The following is a 20069-nucleotide window of genomic DNA, read 5'->3' as shown; positions in this document are numbered from 1 at the left end:
GGGATCTAGCGTCTGGCCGACAAGCTGTCTCCCATAAATAGCCAGTCACACTTGGCATCAACTGTCCAGATTTTTTATGTGTCTCCGAGTAAAAGACAATGTCTCTATCTCTGAAGCTATCTTCAAAGGCACCCACATCCAGCCTATATGATCCATTACAATTCCATGCCGCCATCCGGAGTGTGGTCCCATATGTCTCACACTGTCATGCTGTGCGTTTTTCCAAAACCACTACTTTCCCTCCTCTGTAAAAGGCAATTTTTCCCTTCTCCCTTGCTACCTTGATCTCTGGCATCAACTCTTGCATATGTGCTATTTGTGCTAAAGAAAGGTCATCCCCCATAAATATTCCAGTTTTCTTAAGTGCTGGTCTCTTCTTCAGGAATTCCTTCCTTGTTTCCAAAGTCGGGAAACGCAAAATAAGTGCTTTCTCTTTGACGTTTCCCTTCTCATCCACTCCCTTCTTTCCTACTCTCCAAGCACCTGTGTGCATAGGTTCCGTGATGCCCATGCGCTGCAAGAGTTCCTTCACTTCGTCTTCTACATTTTCGGTGTCTTTGATACCAGTAATACGCACATGGAGGGCTCTAGTCCTCCTCTTATGTTCCTCCTCAATGGTCATATTGATGATGGTAGAAGTCTATGCAGCTTCTGGCATCCGGGCCTTTCCTTTCTTTGTACCTTCAATCCATTTTTCTGCTTCGTCAACTTTATCCTGTGTTTTAGAAAGGCGCTCCACCCATGAGGAAGCCTCTTTCGAGTTTAGTTCTTCCCCTTCCCGCAGAGTTTTCACCTGCTCCTTAATATCTTCGAGCTCCTTTAACATCGAGGGCTGATTTCCCCCTTCCATTTTGGGCATAATTTTGCACGTTGCAAGTTCCCCTTTAAGCTCTTCAATCACTACATCTTTTTCCTTCATGCACTTTTCCACATTGGTTTTCCAAGATTCAAAGCTTGCAATTGGTTTTCCAAGATTCAAAGCTTGCAATTGCCTCATCCAACTTTTTCCAAGATTCAAAGCTTGCAATTGCCTCATCCAACTTTTTCTGCATAATACATTCCATTACATTCACTTCTGCCCGCATTAGAGCCTGCATCTCCCCTTTCACAGATAGACACATCTCATCATGCTTACCAAGCATCACTTTATCGAATTCTTTCCTCATATCTGCATACATAGAATTCTTATAACTCTCTGCGTTTGCATACATCTCTTTCCTGATGTCATCTCTCATAAAGCTGAGCTCAGATTTAATCATCACTTGAACCCTGTCCATCATTAAATCATCTTGGATTCTGACGGTTTTCCCTACCCGCAATGAGCTTGGCGAGAGTATGCTATCTCTGTTCCTCCACTTGAATGTCGCTTTCATTTTTTGTGGCGTGGTGAAGCCACTTGCATCACCATCCTCGACTGGTTGGTCCATCCGAGAGAGAAGAACAAAGCGAGCACTGAAGCAAGGCCCTCACCAGCTGAGGTCTGGCCTCCGCCCTGGTTGGCCTTGCCCTCGTCACCAAGTCCTAGCCCTCTTCCTGGCTGACTTGACTGCTCTCGTCCTCGCCCTGGCACCGGTCTCGTCTGGTCGCCCTTGGCTCTTCTAGCCCTCTCCCCTTGGTAGGCAGCTAACTCTCGCCCTTGGCACAGCTCGCCCTCGTCCTTCAGAGGTTAGGGCCCTCATCCTCTCCCTTGGCAAGCTGCTCGCCCTCTTGACACAGGACCAGCAAAGCTCGACTAGGTCCACCTGCTTGCCCTCGACCAGGTCCAGCAACTCGCCCCGCCTTCGACCAGTAGCTCGCCCTCGTCCCTCGTCCAGTAGAGAGAGAGCTCGTCCCTCGTCCTTCGTCCAGCAAGTTGGCAGCGCTACGAGCTCGTCCTTCGTCCAGCGAGGCAGCGCGAGAGGGTTTGACTCAGCCTGCTCGCCTTCGCCTCAGTCTCCTCCCCTCAGACATCTCGTCCTCGTCAGCCTGCTCGCCACATAATGCTCGCCCTCCTCAGGCTGCTCGCCCTCGTCAGGCTACTCGCCACAGTCTGCTCGCCCTAGTCCAGCTGCTCACCTCAGGCTGCTCGCCCTCGTCCAGCTGCTCTCGTCCAGAGAGAGAGAGAGAGAAAGAGAATGACACTCAATAAGATCCCAACCAGCCCTTTCGAGGACCCCCCACACCATTGCCAATGTGGTATTTGATTTTGATTGCGTAAATCAAAAGTACACAAATGCAATACCTCAAATGTAGACTCCATCAACTCGAAGGGGAAATGTCACCACGGTAACTCTTCAACATGAAGCACCTCCAAGGCTGATTTGACACACCTTTGAATCTGTCTTGATGTGGAGTTCCAAATGGCCACCAAGCGGTAGATCTTGTGCTCCCAATGAAAGAGGAATGAAGAGCTGATGGTTGGCTGCAAAAACACAGATCTGGACGCAAAAATGCAGCAGCTCTGATGCACATAGCCAGGCAGGTGACTAGCAAATGATGGACACTGATGGGAGCACTCGACGCGGCGAGGGAATGGCCAAAAAGAGGCTCGATAGGCTGCCCAACTGTCCAAACTGCAATAGAGAATTTGCGTTAGCAGATGCGCGGCTTTTCCAGCGAGGAACCAAGGCCAAAACACCAAAACGCTGGCTACTGAGCTGATTTCCTGCAATGTGGAGCAAAAACACTAGGAGCAGTCCAAGAGGCAGAAAACGCTGATTGATCTCCAACTTGCTATAGGAAGAATGATCATAAAACGTTGGCCTTGGTGTTCCCTCTAAATTGACTTTTGGTGGCAATATAGAAAAATGTACAAGGTAACAAAAATGTGCAAATGTGTGCACATGTGAGTTTCAGGCGATAGAATGGCCATAACTCACTAATCTGTGAACCATTTGACGAAAGAACTGGACCAGACACCTTCCTCTACCCTAGACCTATATGCACATCATGTCAGATGTCCACCAAAGTGTAATAACATCTGTAAAACGCGTGTACAAACCATTTATGCAAGAAGATTCCAATACTAGAACATTGAATCTAATGGTCTCTTCCATACATGCGGGTCCCGCAAGCACTCCTAGGATTCTAAACACTCCTATCTAGGGATATATATACCTAGATAATTCAAGGATAATCCCAGATTCACCCTTAAAGGAAAATGCAAGGTATAGACCCGTGATAGTCACCCACAGGACAATTTAACCATCAGCTCCATCATCTATAGTATTGACTCGCTTGTTTCTTTGTTGCGTGCTTGGATTGATGCAAAAAGATCCTTTTTGGCTCCATAACTTTGGCATCGTCAACTATCTTCAGTTGCTCCTTATCTAGAAAGCTCCTTGGAGGATCACCCTGAAAAGATTTAAGCCAAGAAACATTATGCATTGTCCAAGAAGGTGGTACACGTAATTGCATGGAAATATTATTTACCTTTTTAATAATAAGAAACGTACCATACGTACAAAAGGAAAAGTTTAGTACATCTCTTACCAACTTGCTTGAGATGTTGCTTCATGATCCTCAAAAACACCCAATCACCCTCTCCGTGAATGAAACATCCTATTGATGGTTATTAGCATACTTAAAATAGGACTCTTGAGCCTTGCTAAGCCGAAGTTGAACACTCTGGAGTACCTCTGCATAGATTTGACTAACAGATTAGCATCATGAACTTTGGGAATAGACCTAGTCAACAGAAACTAAAATGGTCGGCCAAAGTCTGTCTCATATGGAGTTGGACAATTACTCTAGAAATTGAATCACTCAAGACAGCCTGAACTAACAGCAAATATTGTTCCCACTAAGGTTGTTTATCATGAATATATTCTTTAAGGACATCAAATATCAACCAAAACATCAAATGTCAACTGGTTGTATATTTAAGTTTGCCCATCAAATTGTGGATGAAATACAAGTAGAGCACAAAATGGATATCAATGCTTTATGAACAATTGTGTAACATCTTATGTAGAAACATTGGCCTTGCAAGGGATCAACATGGAAAACTTGTTAAATCTATCAATGATAGTTAGACATTGTGCGTTCCATGCAGATAAGGAAGGAGGTAAATTGGTCACAAAATCCATACTTATGTCCTCAAACAATCCCTCAAAAATAAGCAGCGGCATGAGTAGCTCTTGTTGCTTACCATGAGGGACTTAAACTTTTTAATACAGCACATTTAATAACATGGTTGTACACATCCTTACACATCATTGGTGAGTAGAAATATTGTACAATCTTTTCTAGCTGTGACCACCCGTCAATGCATCACGAGCGTCGTGAAAAATTGGTGCTCTATGAGTAGATAACACACACAGACAATTCCTAAAGAAAAACCAACCATCACAAATGACATAATTGCACGGACTTTGCACATGAAGTCCCTGTAACCAGTGCTTTTAAAACTCTGAACCTCTCTAATTATATTTCAGATCAACAAAAACAACATCTTGAATAGAGAAAAGAATGTGTTTCTAATGAGAGAATTTATCCTTTTCTACTCAATGGATCAGCAACAGAGTTAGCTTTATCAGGCACATACTCAATCATACCACAAAATTGCTCAAAAAATTGAGACCATCGTGCTTGTTCATCACTCCAATGTGCACTAAGCATAGATCGAAGTCACTCCACTTAAGAGCTTGGTGATCTAAGCAAACAACAAAATCATACCCATAATTTTCAAAAAGCTTCCAATGTTTCAATGCATGAATGATAGAGAATCATAGACAGAATAATTTTTCTCGACACTATTTAGTTTACGAGAGAGAAATGCCACTAGGTAATCATGTTGCTGCAAAATTGCACTTATAGCTATATTGCTAGCATCAGACCAAACTTCAAAAGTCTCCACCCAAGAGGCAAGGACAAGACATGGTGCTTTTTTTTCTCCGATCTTGAGAAGACTTGCGTTCGCTGCTGCTGCCCTTCCCCCTCGCCTCCCTGCTCGCCATCGCGTTTCACCCTCCTCCTCCCGCCCTCACCCCCTACCTGCCCGCTGTTGCGCCCGCTGTCCTCTGTCTGCCCGCTTGCCTGCCCACTGCCGGTCTTGCTTGGCTGGTCTCGCCCGCACCCTCGACGTGCTCGGTTCAGCAGAAGGCCTCCGTTCGCCGACGCCACTTCGCCCTTTCTTCACAGTAGCAAACACTGATGGAGGCTCATGCTCCACCTTAGAGGGACTCTCAAGAAGCCCCCTCGCCCGACCCTGCAAAGTCCACCATCCGACTTGCTCTTTCGCCAACAGAGCAAGCGAGCCTCGCAGCAGAGGTGGAACGCCTTCAGGCGACTTCCGTCATTTGCAAGAATCTCGGCACCAGACCCAGCAGAGGAGAGGTGCGTGATCTTCTCCAGGCCCGTTTTCTTGCAGCGGTGGGCAAGATCTTGGATGTTCAGTTCCTCGGACGCGGCTACTATCGGATAGAGTTCGAGACTTCGAGATGGCGTCCAAGGTCATCGCGATAAGCCCCTTGGCCATGCGAGCAATTCGAGCCCACTTTCAACAGTGGAGGCATGGTTTTGATCCAGCTACAGATGTTCTGGTAGAGGAGGCAGACCTTCCTATCTCCATCTGCTTCCCCGGTTTGAGCAGGGAGTATCTGCCACTCTTGTCTAGGATAGGCTCAGAGATTGGGACTATCCTGGAGACACCTCGCACAGCAGCCTATGTAGCTGCCAATGCGGCCGGCATCCCCTCAGTACATGTTCTGGTTCGGGACACCCACACTCTCCCGAAGGTCATCTTACTACCTCGGGTAAGTGGGGGTTGGTTTCGTCAAAGCGTGGAGTATTCCGGCCTCCCGAATCAATGTTTCATCTACAGACAGATGGGCCATTTGGCTAAGGCCTCTGTCCTTACACAAGACCTCGACCCACAACGCATGCGCAGCCTCCTAAGGTTGAGCAAGCCCAGCAGCTAGACACACAGGACGCTCAGGCTAGTACCTCGATTGAGACCAGTAATCAGACAACTGACGGTTAGCAGCAGGTACCTGGCCGCCGCCAACAGGGACGGGCTCGCCCCACTGCTCCCCTTGGTGGCCCACCTTTTGCAACTTAGCAGCACTGGGTTCCGATTGGGAACTGTTTTGGCCCCCTTCAGCAAGACCCGCCTAAGGAGGCTCCGTCCACTTCAGTTCCTCCACCTCTACCCTCCTCCCTCGGACACTGCCGCTTCGCCTCCCTCTCCTCCAGCTTCGCCTCCCGTCCATCCTTTCCCCGGTGGGGCCCACAACCTCATCTCCCGACCCCTCCACCACTCCTCCTTAGACGAGGGGACTGGTCACGCATCAGCTACGAGGCGATCTCTTGGTAGTGCTTTCGCTACGAGCTGTGTGGCTCGAGAGGGACAGCCCCACTAGAGGCCGCCTTTTTTGGTGCAGACTTCTCCTTTTGCAGCCGTCCCTAGAGGTTTGACTAGTTTTGACATTCGCAGACACTGGGACTTCTTCGACTACAGTTTCACACAGTTTCTGGGTGACTCTTCTCCTGAACTAGAGGAGGCTTGCTTTCGAGTCCACGTCCTCTTTCTTGCAACTAGAGGCATTGAGGCTTTGGACACAGCGGTGGGTTTCTCCTTCCCGCTGTGCGGTAGGGATCTCACAGAGTGGACTCAGCACACAGTCCTTGATTGGCTCCAGACTCAGGCTACTGAGTTCACACACCACACAGGGGACTTAGAGGTGACAGATCTGGTACAGACACTTTGGCCTGTTGCCAAGTTCAGTGTGACGCCTCCGGATGCAGTGGGTTGCAGGCACATTGTGGTGCATTTGTTTGCTGACACTCAAAGCCCTCCTTGTTATGTATTTGTACATAAGGATTCTTGGACAAAGAATGTAGCCCTTCAGGCTGCACGCTGGCTTGGGCATGGGTGGGACAATCACTTCTTTCACGCTTGTCTAGAGGTCGTTCGGATGCGGATTACTCCCCATCCAAACCGGCCTCAGAGATAGCGAGGTTGGCTGCTGTGGCAACATCTGTTTTCTCCCACTGACTCCATGAGGATAGTCTCATAGAATGTGCAACGATTAGGAGGGCCCCAGTTTCAGTGTCAAAGGGGTCTGCTGCGTCAGGAGCTTCAAAGATGCCTTGTGGGTGGTGAGATTGAAATTCTTATGCTACAGGAGCATCATCTTTGTGAGAGCCACATTAGACGGTGTGGTCAGATTTTGCGTGGTCGCTATGAGACGTTTTGGTCCGCTGCATTTGAACTGGAGGCATCCATGGTGGGGTATGTATGACTATTGAGGATTCTTTGCAGCAAGCCATTGTGGGCAGAGGGATTATTGTGCGAGGCAGGGCTTAGTGGATTACTATGCATGTTTAGGGTTGCCTCATGGGCTTCCTGAACATCTACGCGTCCAATGTGGCGAGTGCACATGCAAAGTTTTGGTCTCATATTACAGAGTCTCTGCTGCGGGCAGAGCATTAGTGCATTGGGGGTGACTTCAACATGTTGGAGGACCCCTCTGACAGGATTGGAGGTAGCCATACTACTGTGCATGGAGTTGAGTTGACAGCTTGGGAGAGGTTATGTATGACTCTGCGGGTTTCAGATGTGTGGCAGCATTCTAGCTTTAAGGCCCCCAGACAGCCTTGCCTTCTCTTGTTCGGACCACAGAGTGGGAGTAGTGAATCTATCTCAGATAGATCTCTTCTACACTAGTGACCAGTTCTGTGACTTAGGTGGGTCAGTTTGCATTCTGGTTGGGACTTCTTTTCGGACCATGCACCAGTGATCCTCACAGTGACAGATAGACAGAGGAGGGGGAGCACGATGCTTCGCATCCCTGAGAGGGTCTTGGACTCTGCGCTCAAAGATCGAGTGGTGGCTATTTGGACAGAGGGCTTAGACATGCAGGACTCTCCTGCTCACAGACTAGCCTCTGGACTTGCTCAACTTAATCGGCTATTTCTCCGGGAGTCTTCGACCCACCTGGCTGTAGCGAGAGAGGAAGAGCAGCGTCGCTGACGGGGCATTGCTTCCTTACACAGGATGTAGGAGCAGCATCCAGACAATCCTTGGTTGGAGGAGCAGTTGTTGCAGCAGGCTCGTCAGGAGCTTGCTAGCACAGAGGAGAGGCACCACGAGTTTGCTTTTCATCGACACGCATCTCAGTGGACCCAGGTGGGTGACAAAGTGATAAGGGCTTTCTTTGAGACAATGGGGCCCCGACATGCGTATGCCAGAGTCAGCCAGTTGTGTCACGTGACACATCCAACCCTGTGTGTCCGTGGACAAGCTACAACATAACAGGGTTCAGTCAGTCCAGTCAGTTTAGATTAGCAGTGATCTGGCACTTTTGTGAGTCTATTCATAGACCGTGCATACCCAGTCACTTAGTGCAGATGCATATCCTCCGGTTGCACACAGCATGATCATCAGTATTCCCTTCAGAATCCATCGAATTCAGTCAAGGGAATTTTCCAGTGCATTTAGCCTATTTTCCCTATTTTTGGTATTTTCACTTATTATTTTTAAGTGACTTTCCAACAAAAGTAGGTAGGGCAATTTTGCTAAGTTAATATATAAGCAAACACAAGTTAGCACTTTCTGGCAGAAGAGGCAGCAGGAGCTCCCCGCTCAACAGGCACCTTCTCAGCAAGAACCCATCAAGAACCTAGCGTTTGCAGATTCCCTCTCCAAGCCCTGGCGTTTTTGGTCTCCAGCAGTACCTCCCCATTTCTTGCGTTTTCAGCATTGCCGGCCTCACCTTCAACAGAGATCCCTAGCGTTTTGCATAGCGCCAGCACCCCCCAGATCCCTGGTGTTTTTCAGCCTTGCGTCATCGCCAAGTATCCAGACAGCCTAGTGTTTTTGCTAATGATAGCAGGCAGCCCAGCGTTTTTGGTTTTCAGCCATTGTCGTAGCAGATGTTCAGCATTTTCAGCATTTCACAACAGTAGCAGATTCAGCCCTAGTTGGTTGCAGATATCCCCCATTTTCAGCCCTAGAAAACGCAGCCAAAACAGAGATTTTCAGCCACCGAAACAGCCCCGAATTTCAGCAGATAGAAGACCACAGATTTCAGCCCTAAAGTCGTCGTCGTCATCGGCATAGTCCAAGTTGCATCAATCCATTGCATACGCATTGTACCACTTTGTGCAATCAAAAAGTAGACCACTCTCGCCGACGAGAGTGGGGCCTTCAGAGGAGGCTTTTACAATGTCTCTAGTGTCGTATCTCTCTTCTCTCTCTATCTCTCAGTCTCATACACTTGAACACACAGTGTCCATTCACTTTGTTGTGATCATAGCACTTTCCACTAAGAACGGAAGGTTCTCCCTTCCATAAGAACTAAAAGGAACCTTGAGCACAGTTCGGAGCACTCATGTTGATCAAAGCACAAACAATCATTCCGCTACACCTAACATTGGTATCAGAGCTTTGGCAGTGTTCTGTATCACTTAAAGAAAGAATCACAAGAACCACAAGAATTTTTTTTTCTTGTTGAGGTCGCACAAACCCAAGTTCTCTTGGGCGTGTCGATTCCTAATCGTGTTTTGTTGAAGAGTGACAGGAATCCCAAGAAAGAAGGGCTTGTCCAGTCTCCCCTTCTGTCTCTTTTCACTCATTGAGAGCGGACCATACACTTAGCGGCCGGCCGATCGACGTGAGGTGGGAAAAAGCAACCTTGGTGTGAGCGCAAGGCCGCCAAGGGGTGCGCCCGCCGAAAATAGTAGAACTCGGGTGAAGAGAAGATCCTTCTCAAACGCGATTAGCAAGCGAAAGAAAATCTCAAGAACCTCAAGATCTCCAAGAAACCCAAGAACCAAGACCCTCAAGAACCCAAGTTCCTCGTGGACTTAAGAACCCAACACACCAAGAACCCACAAGAACCCACGATTGCAGAATGGTCATCACTCGAAGCGGAATGGATACTTCGCTTGGAGGTGATGAGCATGAGAGAGGCGAAGAAGAATTTTCCCACCAGGAGGTTTTTCCGACCCTTCCACATCTACGACACCGATTGCACTAACTCCTATGGAGGAGTTGAAGCAGTTGTCTATGGAAAGAAAGTTAGAACGCGAAGCAAGAAAAGCAGACAGAAAGGCCTACGAAGAAGAAATGGCAGCCATAGATCGTGAATACAAACAAGGAATGGCAACCATAGAGCGTAAGTACGACTTGGAAGCCAAAGCACTACAAGAACAGAGCACAGATGCAAGAGATTTTGGGAAAGGAGACTCTCTCAAACTCTTCTTCTCCCAAGCATGACACACAAGATTTGCATGATTGTGTGAAGCATGATAATGATTTGATTGACAATGACTTGCATGATGTTTTGATTGACAATGATAAGCACAATGATTTGGATGATAAAGACAAGCATGATGATTTGCATGATCAAGATGTGATTTCTCACAAGCATGATGATTTGCATGAAGAAGATGTGATTGTTCACCAGGATGATGTGTTAGTGGATGCTTTTTCTAGCGAAGCTAACGTCGTTGTAGTTTCAATCAATCACAAAGAACCAATCTTAGCTTTCGAGTCGAGGTCCAAAGAACCCCCACAGGACGATTCCCTCATTCAGGAAGAACCGATCTTGGCTCTCGAGCCTCGGTCTCAAGAACCCTCACAGGAAGTATTATGTGTTCGCATGATTGCTACACACGCATTGTTCGAATGTTTCATTCGTGATCGTTTCCTGTATTTTAGTCAGCATCGTTATGTGATCCCTTTTCCTAGGCATGACATATTGTATGTTGAACACGTTTCTCTCATGGATGAGCACGAATGTATGCGGATTTTTCATGAAAAGCTGAAAAGGATGTATGTCAGGAAGTCACATTCCATGTCTCTTCCTTGGCATGACACAGTTTCCGAACGAGCATATGAAAGTGTGAGCACCAAGCATGGGCATTTCCGTTGTGAATTGCCACAGTTGATTGCTTTAGATCAGAAAGACAAGATTCGATCTCATTGTTTACGTGTGTGTGGTGAACGGTTTGGCACTCCGTCTCTATGTTCATCTACATTGCATACTCAGTCTTTAGAGAAGACAAGATTTTTTCCCTTCACTTTACATGGAATGGGTATGTTCATGTTTTTGTGTTGGAGATGGTTTCAGGAATTTTCAGCCATGGACGAAAGAAGCATGACTCTCGACGAAGTTGAAGCATCGAAGGAGCCACAGAAGACTTTGAGTCGCTTTTGACGCGGCCTACAAAAGCAAGCGTTGCAGACCTTTATAAAGTTCAAGTACCGCACGACCCACACATCAAAGTGGGCCGGCGAAGAGTCCCTTCCAGGATTCCGGATGCTATTGGCGATCGCCCTCGATGCCATACAGTTCGGTACCAGTACCTCAATTTGAAAAGGAGGGGATGTCACATGACACATCCAACCCTGTGTGTCCGTGGACAAGCTACAGCATAACAGGGTTCAGTCAGTCCAGTCAGTTTAGATTAGCAGTGATCTGGCACTTTTGTGAGTCTATTCGCAGACCGTGCATGCCCAGTCACTTAGTGTAGATGCATATCCTCCGGTTGCACCAACATGATCATCAGTATTCCCTTTAGAATCCATCAGATTCAGTCAAGAAAATTTTCTACTACATTTAGCCTATTTTCCCTATTTTTGGTATTTTCACTTATTATTTTTAAGTGACTTTCCAACAAAAGTAGGTAGGGCAATTTTGCTAAGTTAATATATAAGCAAACCCAAGTTAGCACTTTCTGGCAGAAGAGACAGCAGGAGCTCCCCGCTCAACAGGCACCTTCTCAGCAAGAACCTAGCGTTTGCAGATTCCCTCTCCAAGCCCTGGCGTTTTTGGTCTCCAGCAGTACCTACCCATTTCTGGCGTTTTCAGCATTGCCGGCCTCACCTTCAACACGAGATCCCTAGAGTTTTGCATAGTGCCAGCACCACCCAGATCCCTAGCGTTTTTCAGCCTTGCATCATCGCCAAGTATCCAGACAGCCTAGCGTTTTTGCTAACGATAGCAGGCAGCCTAGCGTTTTTGGTTTTCAGCCATTGTCGCAGCAGATGTTCATCATTTTCAGCATTCCACAAAAGTAGCAGATTCAGCCCTAGTTGGTTGCAGATATCCCCCATTTTCAGCCCTAGAAAACGCAGCCAAAACAGAGATTTTCAGCCACCGAAACAGCCCCGAATTTCAGCAGATAGAAGACCACAGATTTCAGCCCTAAAGTCATCGTCATCGTCGGCATAGTCCAAGTTGCACCAGTCCATTGCATACGCATTGTACCACTTTGTGCAATCAAAAAGTAGACCACTCTCGCCGACGAGAGTGGGGCCTTCGAAGGAGGGTTTTACAACGTCTCTGGTGTCGTTTCTCTCTTCTCTCTCTATCTCTGTCTCATACACTTGCACGCACAGTGTCCATTCACTTTGTTGTGATCATAGCACTTTCCACTAAGAACGGAAGGCTCTCCCTTCCATAAGAACTAAAAGGAACCTTGAGCACAGTTCGGAGCACTCATCTTGAGCAAAGCGCAAACAATCATTCCGCTGCACCTAACAAGTTGAGGAGGCCTGGCCGGTCAGTTGCTTCAGAGCCAGAGAACATACGTGCAATTGCCACTGACTTTTACCGTGAGTTGCTGTGAGCAAAGCCTCAGTCAGAGAGCGTCAGGATGCATGCAAAGAGCAGGTGTGGGCACAGATGCCTTGTTTTGTGACTGAGGAGATGTGCCAGAGGCTTGAGCTGCCTCTTCAGTTAGAGAAACTCCACGCAGCCCTCAGAGCACTTCCCCGTGGTAGCTGTCCAAGTGAGGATGGTTTGACTCCCAGCTTTTTCTTAGAGTACTGGGACTTGCTTGGCTCAGAATCCAGATCTCTGTAGCACTTTTCAGTACATCCTATTTAATGCTTATTTTGCGACAACTAAGAAGACAAGAAATAGCGAAGTCTTGACGACAGCTATGTACCTTGCAGGTGATGCCATCAATTGGTACCATGCATGGCAAGAGGCACAGTTAGCCGCGCACCTACAGGAAGCCGACGAATTCACGTCCCTTTCCTTCAATTGGGCCGATTTCCAAGACAAGCTCAAGGCGCGGTTTATGCCACCTCAATACCTCGCATGATTGAAGGACGATTGACGCGCTCTCAAGCAAAATGGTATGCCAGTTATGTCTTTCTCTAATCGTGTTTTGCAGCTAGGTACCCAATTACGCAAGTCGGATAATGAGCGCAAGGAGGCATTCCTTTATGGATTGGACGAGTATATCAAGTATGATGTCGAGGTGCTCAATCCAATCGATCTCAACAAGGCGGTAGCGATTTCTCTCGCACAAGAGATGAAGCACAACAAGGGAAAGCCTAAGGAAAACAAGACTTCGACAAGTACCTTTCAGACTTCTCAGAACCCTCAGAACGGTAAGAACGGTAAGAATGGTAAGAACGATAACTCTTCTAACCAATCTTCCAATAGTCTCTCAGAAAGGAATTCTTCTATTGAACCTAAGGATAAGGCTAACACAATTACTAAACTTAAGCTCACTCCAGATAAAAAGGTAGCACAAGGAATTTTAGGAGGATACATCATGTCGGAAGAGCAAAGCACTTATTCTAAGAAGGTCGTTGTTTTCATTGTCACATTAAGGGTCACATAAAAAGAACATGTCCTAAGCTTGACTTTAATGAATCTAAAGAATCCACAGAACCCACTTCCTCTGTCAATGCAATAAATGAGAACACAAGTGTGCCCCAAGTTTCTCATGACCCTCCCATTGATGAGTCTCTCGTTAAATATTATGGTCATATGAGGAGGCAGCGTTTTGTCATATTGTTTGACCCAGGCAGTATGCATGATGTGATCAGTCCCTCTCTTGTTAAGAGAGCCCGCCTAGAGGTTAGTCAAAAATCTCCTCTCGAGGTCTCTGGTTTCGCTCCCAGTTTCGCTCCCAGTATGGATTCTCTCATCACGAAAGAGTGCCTTGATGTGTTGTTTACAGTTCAACAAGCTGCTTTCCGCAGAAAAGTTTTTGTCTCTCCTCTCTCACGATGTGATATGATTTTGGACATTCGATGGTTTCGTGAGCATAACCCTCTCATTGATTGGGCGGAAAATACGTTCACTTTCAATGCCAAAAGTGACTCTCTGTTATGTCCCGCTCACAGGAGAGGGGATCTAGCCCAGATGCCGTTGGGATGGGCGTCCAGTGTCCGGGCGGACATAGTGTGAACACAGCCAGTGTGGCCGGCCATTATTATACAAGGGAGGCCAAGGCCTCATTTACAATTATCGACCCCCACTGGCAGAGTGTAAGTTGTTAGCCCGCGAGGCTAGGAGTGCGCGAGGTCACCTCGAGGAGGTGAGGCCGGGTGGTATGGGACGCTCGGTCTTACAAGTGCACGCCTACGTCCTCGGACGCTCACCCAAGCATGGGGGAGCTGCCGGATGGTGGCTATGGTCGGGTGGTTCGTCCGACGCGTATCTGTAGGCGGTCTGTGTGGCCGGAAGATCCTTTCTCCTCGTTCGTTTCATGGTATCAGAGCCGGCTTGGCTGCACGAGGGACTATGTGCACACCTATGGATCGATTCGAGTCGGGGAACCTCGAGTTCGCATAATTTTTAGTGGTTAAATTACTGAAATTACTTACTTTTCTTCTCGAAAGCATGTTTGCATTTTTTATAAAAATTCAGCAAATTGACAGGCGGAAGTGCTGAAAATTGAAGTTTCCTATTGATTTTGCTTACTTTTGGTGAAAATCAGTAGATCCCTCATTTAATTATGGGTCTTAGACTCAAATTCAGCATTAGATAACTTCAATAACCTCTCTCTGTAACCTTCTCTATGTTTGTGCGAGGCGCAGAGAGAGAGAGAGAGAGAGAGAGAGAGAGAGAGAGAGAGAGAGAGAGAGAGTACTGAAACCCGTCTGTTTAATCCAAAAAGGGCGGTAGACCTTAGACTTAAACTTTATTTGCTTTCACCCATTTAATTTGTCGCCCACTTTACCTGTACTTTCAAGACACAACAAAAAGGGAAAGGGATACAGGTTGCTAGATTGCACCTGTATGAGAAGACCGACACCAGATTGGCCCCTAAATAGGCGCCCCTTTCGGTATTTCTTTATTCTTTAAAAGAGGGAATAAAAGCTGTGGTTCCCTACAAACTGCCCCACACAATCTTGGCTGAATTTCAACTGTTCTGGCCCGATTTCGGCAGCATAACTGTACTAGGACCCTTCACAGTCAGTATCCCCACGCATTGGATGACTTTCCCAACGCATACAGACACTTTGCAAAACCTGGCGAGAATCTACAGCACGCTGAATTCTCTGTTTTCTGCCGCGAAAATGCTGTACAACGGTCCCCTCGCGTCCCCGAACCTCTTGGGGGTATTAGGGTCTGTTTAGGGCCGAAACCCTAAACCTGCAAAAATACACAGCAGGCTGTAATTCACTGTTTCGGGCTCTGTTTCGCGTGCCGATCGCATCCGTAGCAAGTCCTCGAGCTCCCGCACCTGTAGGGCTACTAGCCCTTTGAATCGGACGGAATTTCGCACGTGAAACCTCTCCGAATTCACCTGTACCTGCCGGGATTAGCCGCTAGCTAATCCAGTACCTCTGCAAGAGGCTCTTGCCTCGGCAATCGCGCATGAACCCACATAACTATACATTGGTCAAATGAAAAGCCCACTAGAGGGGCATAACATACTGCCATAGGGGAGAGAGAGAGAGCAGTGCGTAGCGTGCAGGGCATCACTATTGGCACCGCACTGTACATATGAGGGAAAGGAAGCACTCCATAGCTCTCAACCTGTGACAGAAACTTGAAAAATGAGCTCTCCTCTCTAAAATCAGCGCCACTTCTTCATGCATGAGGAAAGTGCACAGAAATGTGCCACTTGGCACATTTACAGGCCATTTCCCGTTTGGGGGTTGCCGCCTAAAAATCTCCCGACCGGTTGCCCAGTTGACTTCACGGCAGAGTAATAAAATGTTCCCCTTGTCATTCCGGAGGTAATGACGCGAACACATTTTCAGGTCCAAAATAGCAGTTCCCTAAATTTTAGGAGATGCTACCATTGTATCTTTCTAGGTCATCTGACCCTCTTTGTACATTGCAGCCACAATGTAGCCTCTGTAGCAAAGGATTCCACTTTGGCTAGTCAATGACCCCACTTTGGCTAACCATAGTCCTTGTCCAACCTTAGTGCTCTCTTGCCCTCAGGCCTGGACTCCCTCTGAACAGTTTCACACTAGCTATGCAATGCAGGGCAGTTAGATTTCTAGAGGGGTGTTTCCAAAAAGTGAAAATAAATAAATCATAAGAAAGAAATCAACAAAAAGGATAGATAGTAGTCACATGCTGGTGACAAGTACCTCTCTCCATTCAGCGCTACTGTTTTTTTTTTCTCCGAGATGGAGGGAGGAGCCAGCGTGGGGTTCCAGCATGGAACCAGCGCATATTTTTTTTAGAGCTTGTCGAGTGTGGGGCACAAGCGTTCGCATGCCTCCCAGTTGCACCAGCGCTCACCCTCTCTCTCCACGCGTCGGCAGTTCGTGAAGCCTTCGCTGATTTTTTTTTACGTTGCTAGATTTTGGCCTTGCGTTGAGTTTCAAAGCTACAATTTTATTAATCAATTGACCCTTTTTTATTAAGGGTGCCCAGGACACTTTGTTTTTTTTAAAGAAAAAGATATGATACCTGTCATTTATTGAAACTCATTTACAGAGACTTGCAGAGAGCTTACAGAGAACTCAATTTTGCCTCTCCTGCTCCTCTCTCAAGCCTACTCTCTCTCACCTGCTCGAGCTCCCGCGCTCCCGCCATCACCTGCTCGTGTTCAGACGCTCACACCGACGCGTAGAGCTCTTCAAACTTCGACTTTTCGTGACCGAAAAGTGGAGTAAAGGCCTGGTTTCGCGTGAATTTTTCAGTTTTTCACACACTTCGCCATGGATTCCTCCAGCTCCGATGTGCAGCGTGACGACGCGCCAGGTAACATCCAAATTCCATTGACGCATTCTCTTTACACATGAATTACAAGCACTTTCCAGAGTTTCGACCAGCGTGTCACCGCTCTAGAAAACACGAATGTTCAGAAGAACCTTCGCTTGGCCTCTCTCGAAGGGGTTGTACAGGGGCTCAGTTCCCGACTTTCTACTCTCGAAAATATGGCTCAGTCGACGACTGCACGTATTTCCGAGGGGGAAACCCATCTCCACCAATTGCGGATGCAGATTGCTGCTTTTGGGCATTCGCAGGGTGGTCCGACTGCCACAATTCAGTACAAAACTACAAATTTCTCAGGTAAAGAGAAGGAGTGTACGGAATTGGCTATAAATAACTGGCTACACCACTGGACCACATACTTTGATCTCCATGGGGAGCATGATGAACGGAGGATCCAGACGATTCCTCTCTATCTTCGCAGTAAGGCGCTTACCTGGTGGCGTGACATGACAGAGAAGCCTACGACGTGGGCTGATTTTTGTGTGAAATTCAAGAAGGATTTCTCTAAAATGGACCCTTTGAAAGCTTGCCAAACTGCAGAGTCTTTCGATGAAAACTCTGTCGTTTGATAAATATACGACATCTTTCAAAGAGGCGCTCACCTTCTGCAAGGTGGATTCTACGCACGCAGTGCATATGTACTTGCTGGGGTTACATGAAGATTACCGTTGGGCCTTGATCAAGGACAAAGCCCCGACTGATGTCGAGGATGCAGTGGCAAAGGCCAAGACGTTCCATTTGATAAATGGAGCGAATTATAAGAAGAAAAGAATTGTATACCATAAATCCGGTGAGGGTGCTTCGAGGAAGCAACCCCGATTCCAGCATAACTCCAAATCACCGCTAAGATCTTCTCAGGAAAAGAAGAAAGCCAGAAATGCTTCTTTTGTTGATGCAGTGAAGAAGGGGGCTTGCTGCGGATGTGGCCAGACGGGTCACTAAATCAAGGATTGCCCCAAGAAGAAAAAGACGCAGAAACCGCAAGGCCGTCCTTCGGTTCAGATTCACGAGATCTCAGGTAACTCTGATGTTGTTCAAGTTGAAATCCATCATTTAACGCACAGTTCATGCACTAACTGTACTTTAAGCACCAAAGTGTTTGATAAGCACGATCTTCTTCGTTTCCTCGGGAAGATCAATGGTCACGACGTGACCGTACTCCTTGATAACGGAAGCTCGCACAATTTTGTGGATGCAAAATTGGTGCAGAAACTGAGCCTGCGGACGCGGGACAGTGACCATGAGTATCGCGTGAAGATGGCTCATGGCGTGGATACAAATGTATGGAATCGGATGGTTCCAGACTTGTCGCTCGAGCTGGCTGATTACAAAGAGAACCTAGATTTCCACATCATGCGCCTGGACAGAGCAGATGTTATTTTAGGAATTCCATGGTTTTATGATAAACAAGACTCATTGTATATAGACTATGTACATCACTCTCTTGTTTTTGTTAAGCAGAACATGCCTCACGTATCTCTGTCGCTTTATAATCAGAAGTCTGTAAATAATGGTTTTGCAATACCAATTGTTATTGCTTTGGAAATGTATAAAGAAGTAAAGTCAACTGATGTTGACTTTTATCAATGTGTATCATCTGCTTGGTTTGATTCATTAGTGCTTCGTACTTCTGTTATTGAATTTCGTAAAAATGTTTCGTGTTCTTCTGTTAAACTTGGGGATTCCGACGAATCCAACCTTATCCGCGAAATCATGACTGATTTCAAGGATGTCTTTCCTGATGATCTACCTCCTGGCTTGCCGCCTTCGAGAGGAGTAGATCATGGCATTGAGTTGGTGGCTGGTAGTCAGCCCTTCTCAAAGCAACCCTATCGGTTTAGTAAAACCGAGGAGGACGAGATTCAGCGACAGCTGAAGGATTATCTCGACAGGGGTTTTGTTCGGCCTAGCAAATCCCCGTGGGGAGCGCCAGTGTTACTTTCTTGAAAGAAGGATAACACTATGCGCTTCTGCGTGGATTACAAGGGGTTGAATAAGCTCACTGTCAAGAACAAGTATCCGCTCCCGCGCATGGACGATCTGATAGATCGGCTCCATGGAGCGTTGTATTTTACGAAGATAGACCTGCGATCAGGCTATCATCAGATACGAATCAAACTGAAAGATATTCCTAAGACAGGCTTCCATACACGTTATGGTCACGACGAGTTTATGGTCTTGCCTTTTGGTTTGACCAATGCTCCAGCTACATTCCAGCAGATGATGAATGATCTGCTGAGACCATTTTTAGGCAACTTCGTTGTTGTATTTCTCGATGATATCTTGATCTACAGCCGAAGTTTGTCTGAGCACCTAGTGCATATATGCACTGTTCTCGAAGTACTTAAAACTGAGAAGCTTTACACTAAGGCTTCTAAGTGTGAATTCTTTAAGAAAGAGCTTCTGTACTTGGGTCACATCATTACTCGCGATGGCATTCGCATCGACCTTGAAAAATTGGATAAAGTGCGAAATTGGCCCATTCTGAAGAATGTGCGCCAAGTAAAAGTCCTTTGTAGGCTTTGCTGGATTCTTTCGCAAGTTTATCAAGGATTACTCAAAAGTTACTGCTCCGCTTACACAACTTTTAAAAGGTGGGGTGAAAGGGCCGAAGACTTCGAGTCCTCGTCGTAAAGGTAATCCCCCTGTTGTCTGGAATGAGCGTCTTGACGAGAGCTTTCGGACACTAAAGCACTTGGTGACTACTGCGTCAATATTGCACATTGTGGATCCTAGCAAACCGTTTGTGGTTGAAACGGATGCTAGTGATTATGCTATTGGTGCGGCGTTATACCAAGATGGACGTCCTGTTGCGTTTGAAAGTAAGAAGCTTTCTGACGCTGAGATTCGTTATCCAACGTATGAAAAGGAGCTTTACGTTGTAGTCCACGCCCTGAGAAAATGGCGGCACTACTTGTATGGCTCTACGTTTGTTGCATGGACAGATCATCATTCCTTGCGCTATATCTGTGATCAGGGTGATCTCAGAGGCCGGAAGGCTAGATGGTTTGAGCTTATGCAAGAGTTTGACTTTGAGATCCGTTATAGAAAAGGATCCAACAATCGAGTTGCCGATGCGCTCAGCAGGATTCATGAGGTCAATGCCTTGTCTATGGCTGAAATCTCGACGGATTTCTATCTCTCTCTCCGAGG

The 20069-nt window shown here is 47.0% G+C and overlaps 1 protein-coding gene across 4 annotated transcripts in view; it reads right to left on the bottom strand.

The window, feature by feature from the left end:
* Positions 1–20069, bottom strand: part of LOC147439958 (uncharacterized) — a 99221-nt gene that overhangs the window by 12659 nt on the left and 66493 nt on the right. Inside the window, exons 1-2 of one of the 4 annotated variants that reach the window (XM_086485670.1) lie at positions 3472–3603; positions 3172–3333 (exon numbers count right to left, since the gene is read on the bottom strand). The exons of 1 other annotated variant lie outside the window; for it this stretch is intronic. In XM_086485670.1, the coding sequence (XP_086341796.1) occupies positions 3172–3199 (28 nt within the window). In that variant the 5' untranslated portion in view covers positions 3200–3333; positions 3472–3603. Of the gene's footprint in view, positions 1–2221; positions 3140–3171; positions 3334–3471; positions 3640–20069 lie in introns of those variants that run through there. 2 more of the 4 variants (XM_086485671.1, XM_086485672.1) reach the window with 2 other exon arrangements.

This window comes from Adiantum capillus-veneris, chromosome 16, assembly GCF_014529385.1.
Source record: "Adiantum capillus-veneris isolate H3 chromosome 16, ASM1452938v2, whole genome shotgun sequence".
Lineage (NCBI taxonomy): Eukaryota > Viridiplantae > Streptophyta > Polypodiopsida > Polypodiales > Pteridaceae > Adiantum > Adiantum capillus-veneris.
This window is presented reverse-complemented; position numbering and strand designations above follow the sequence as displayed.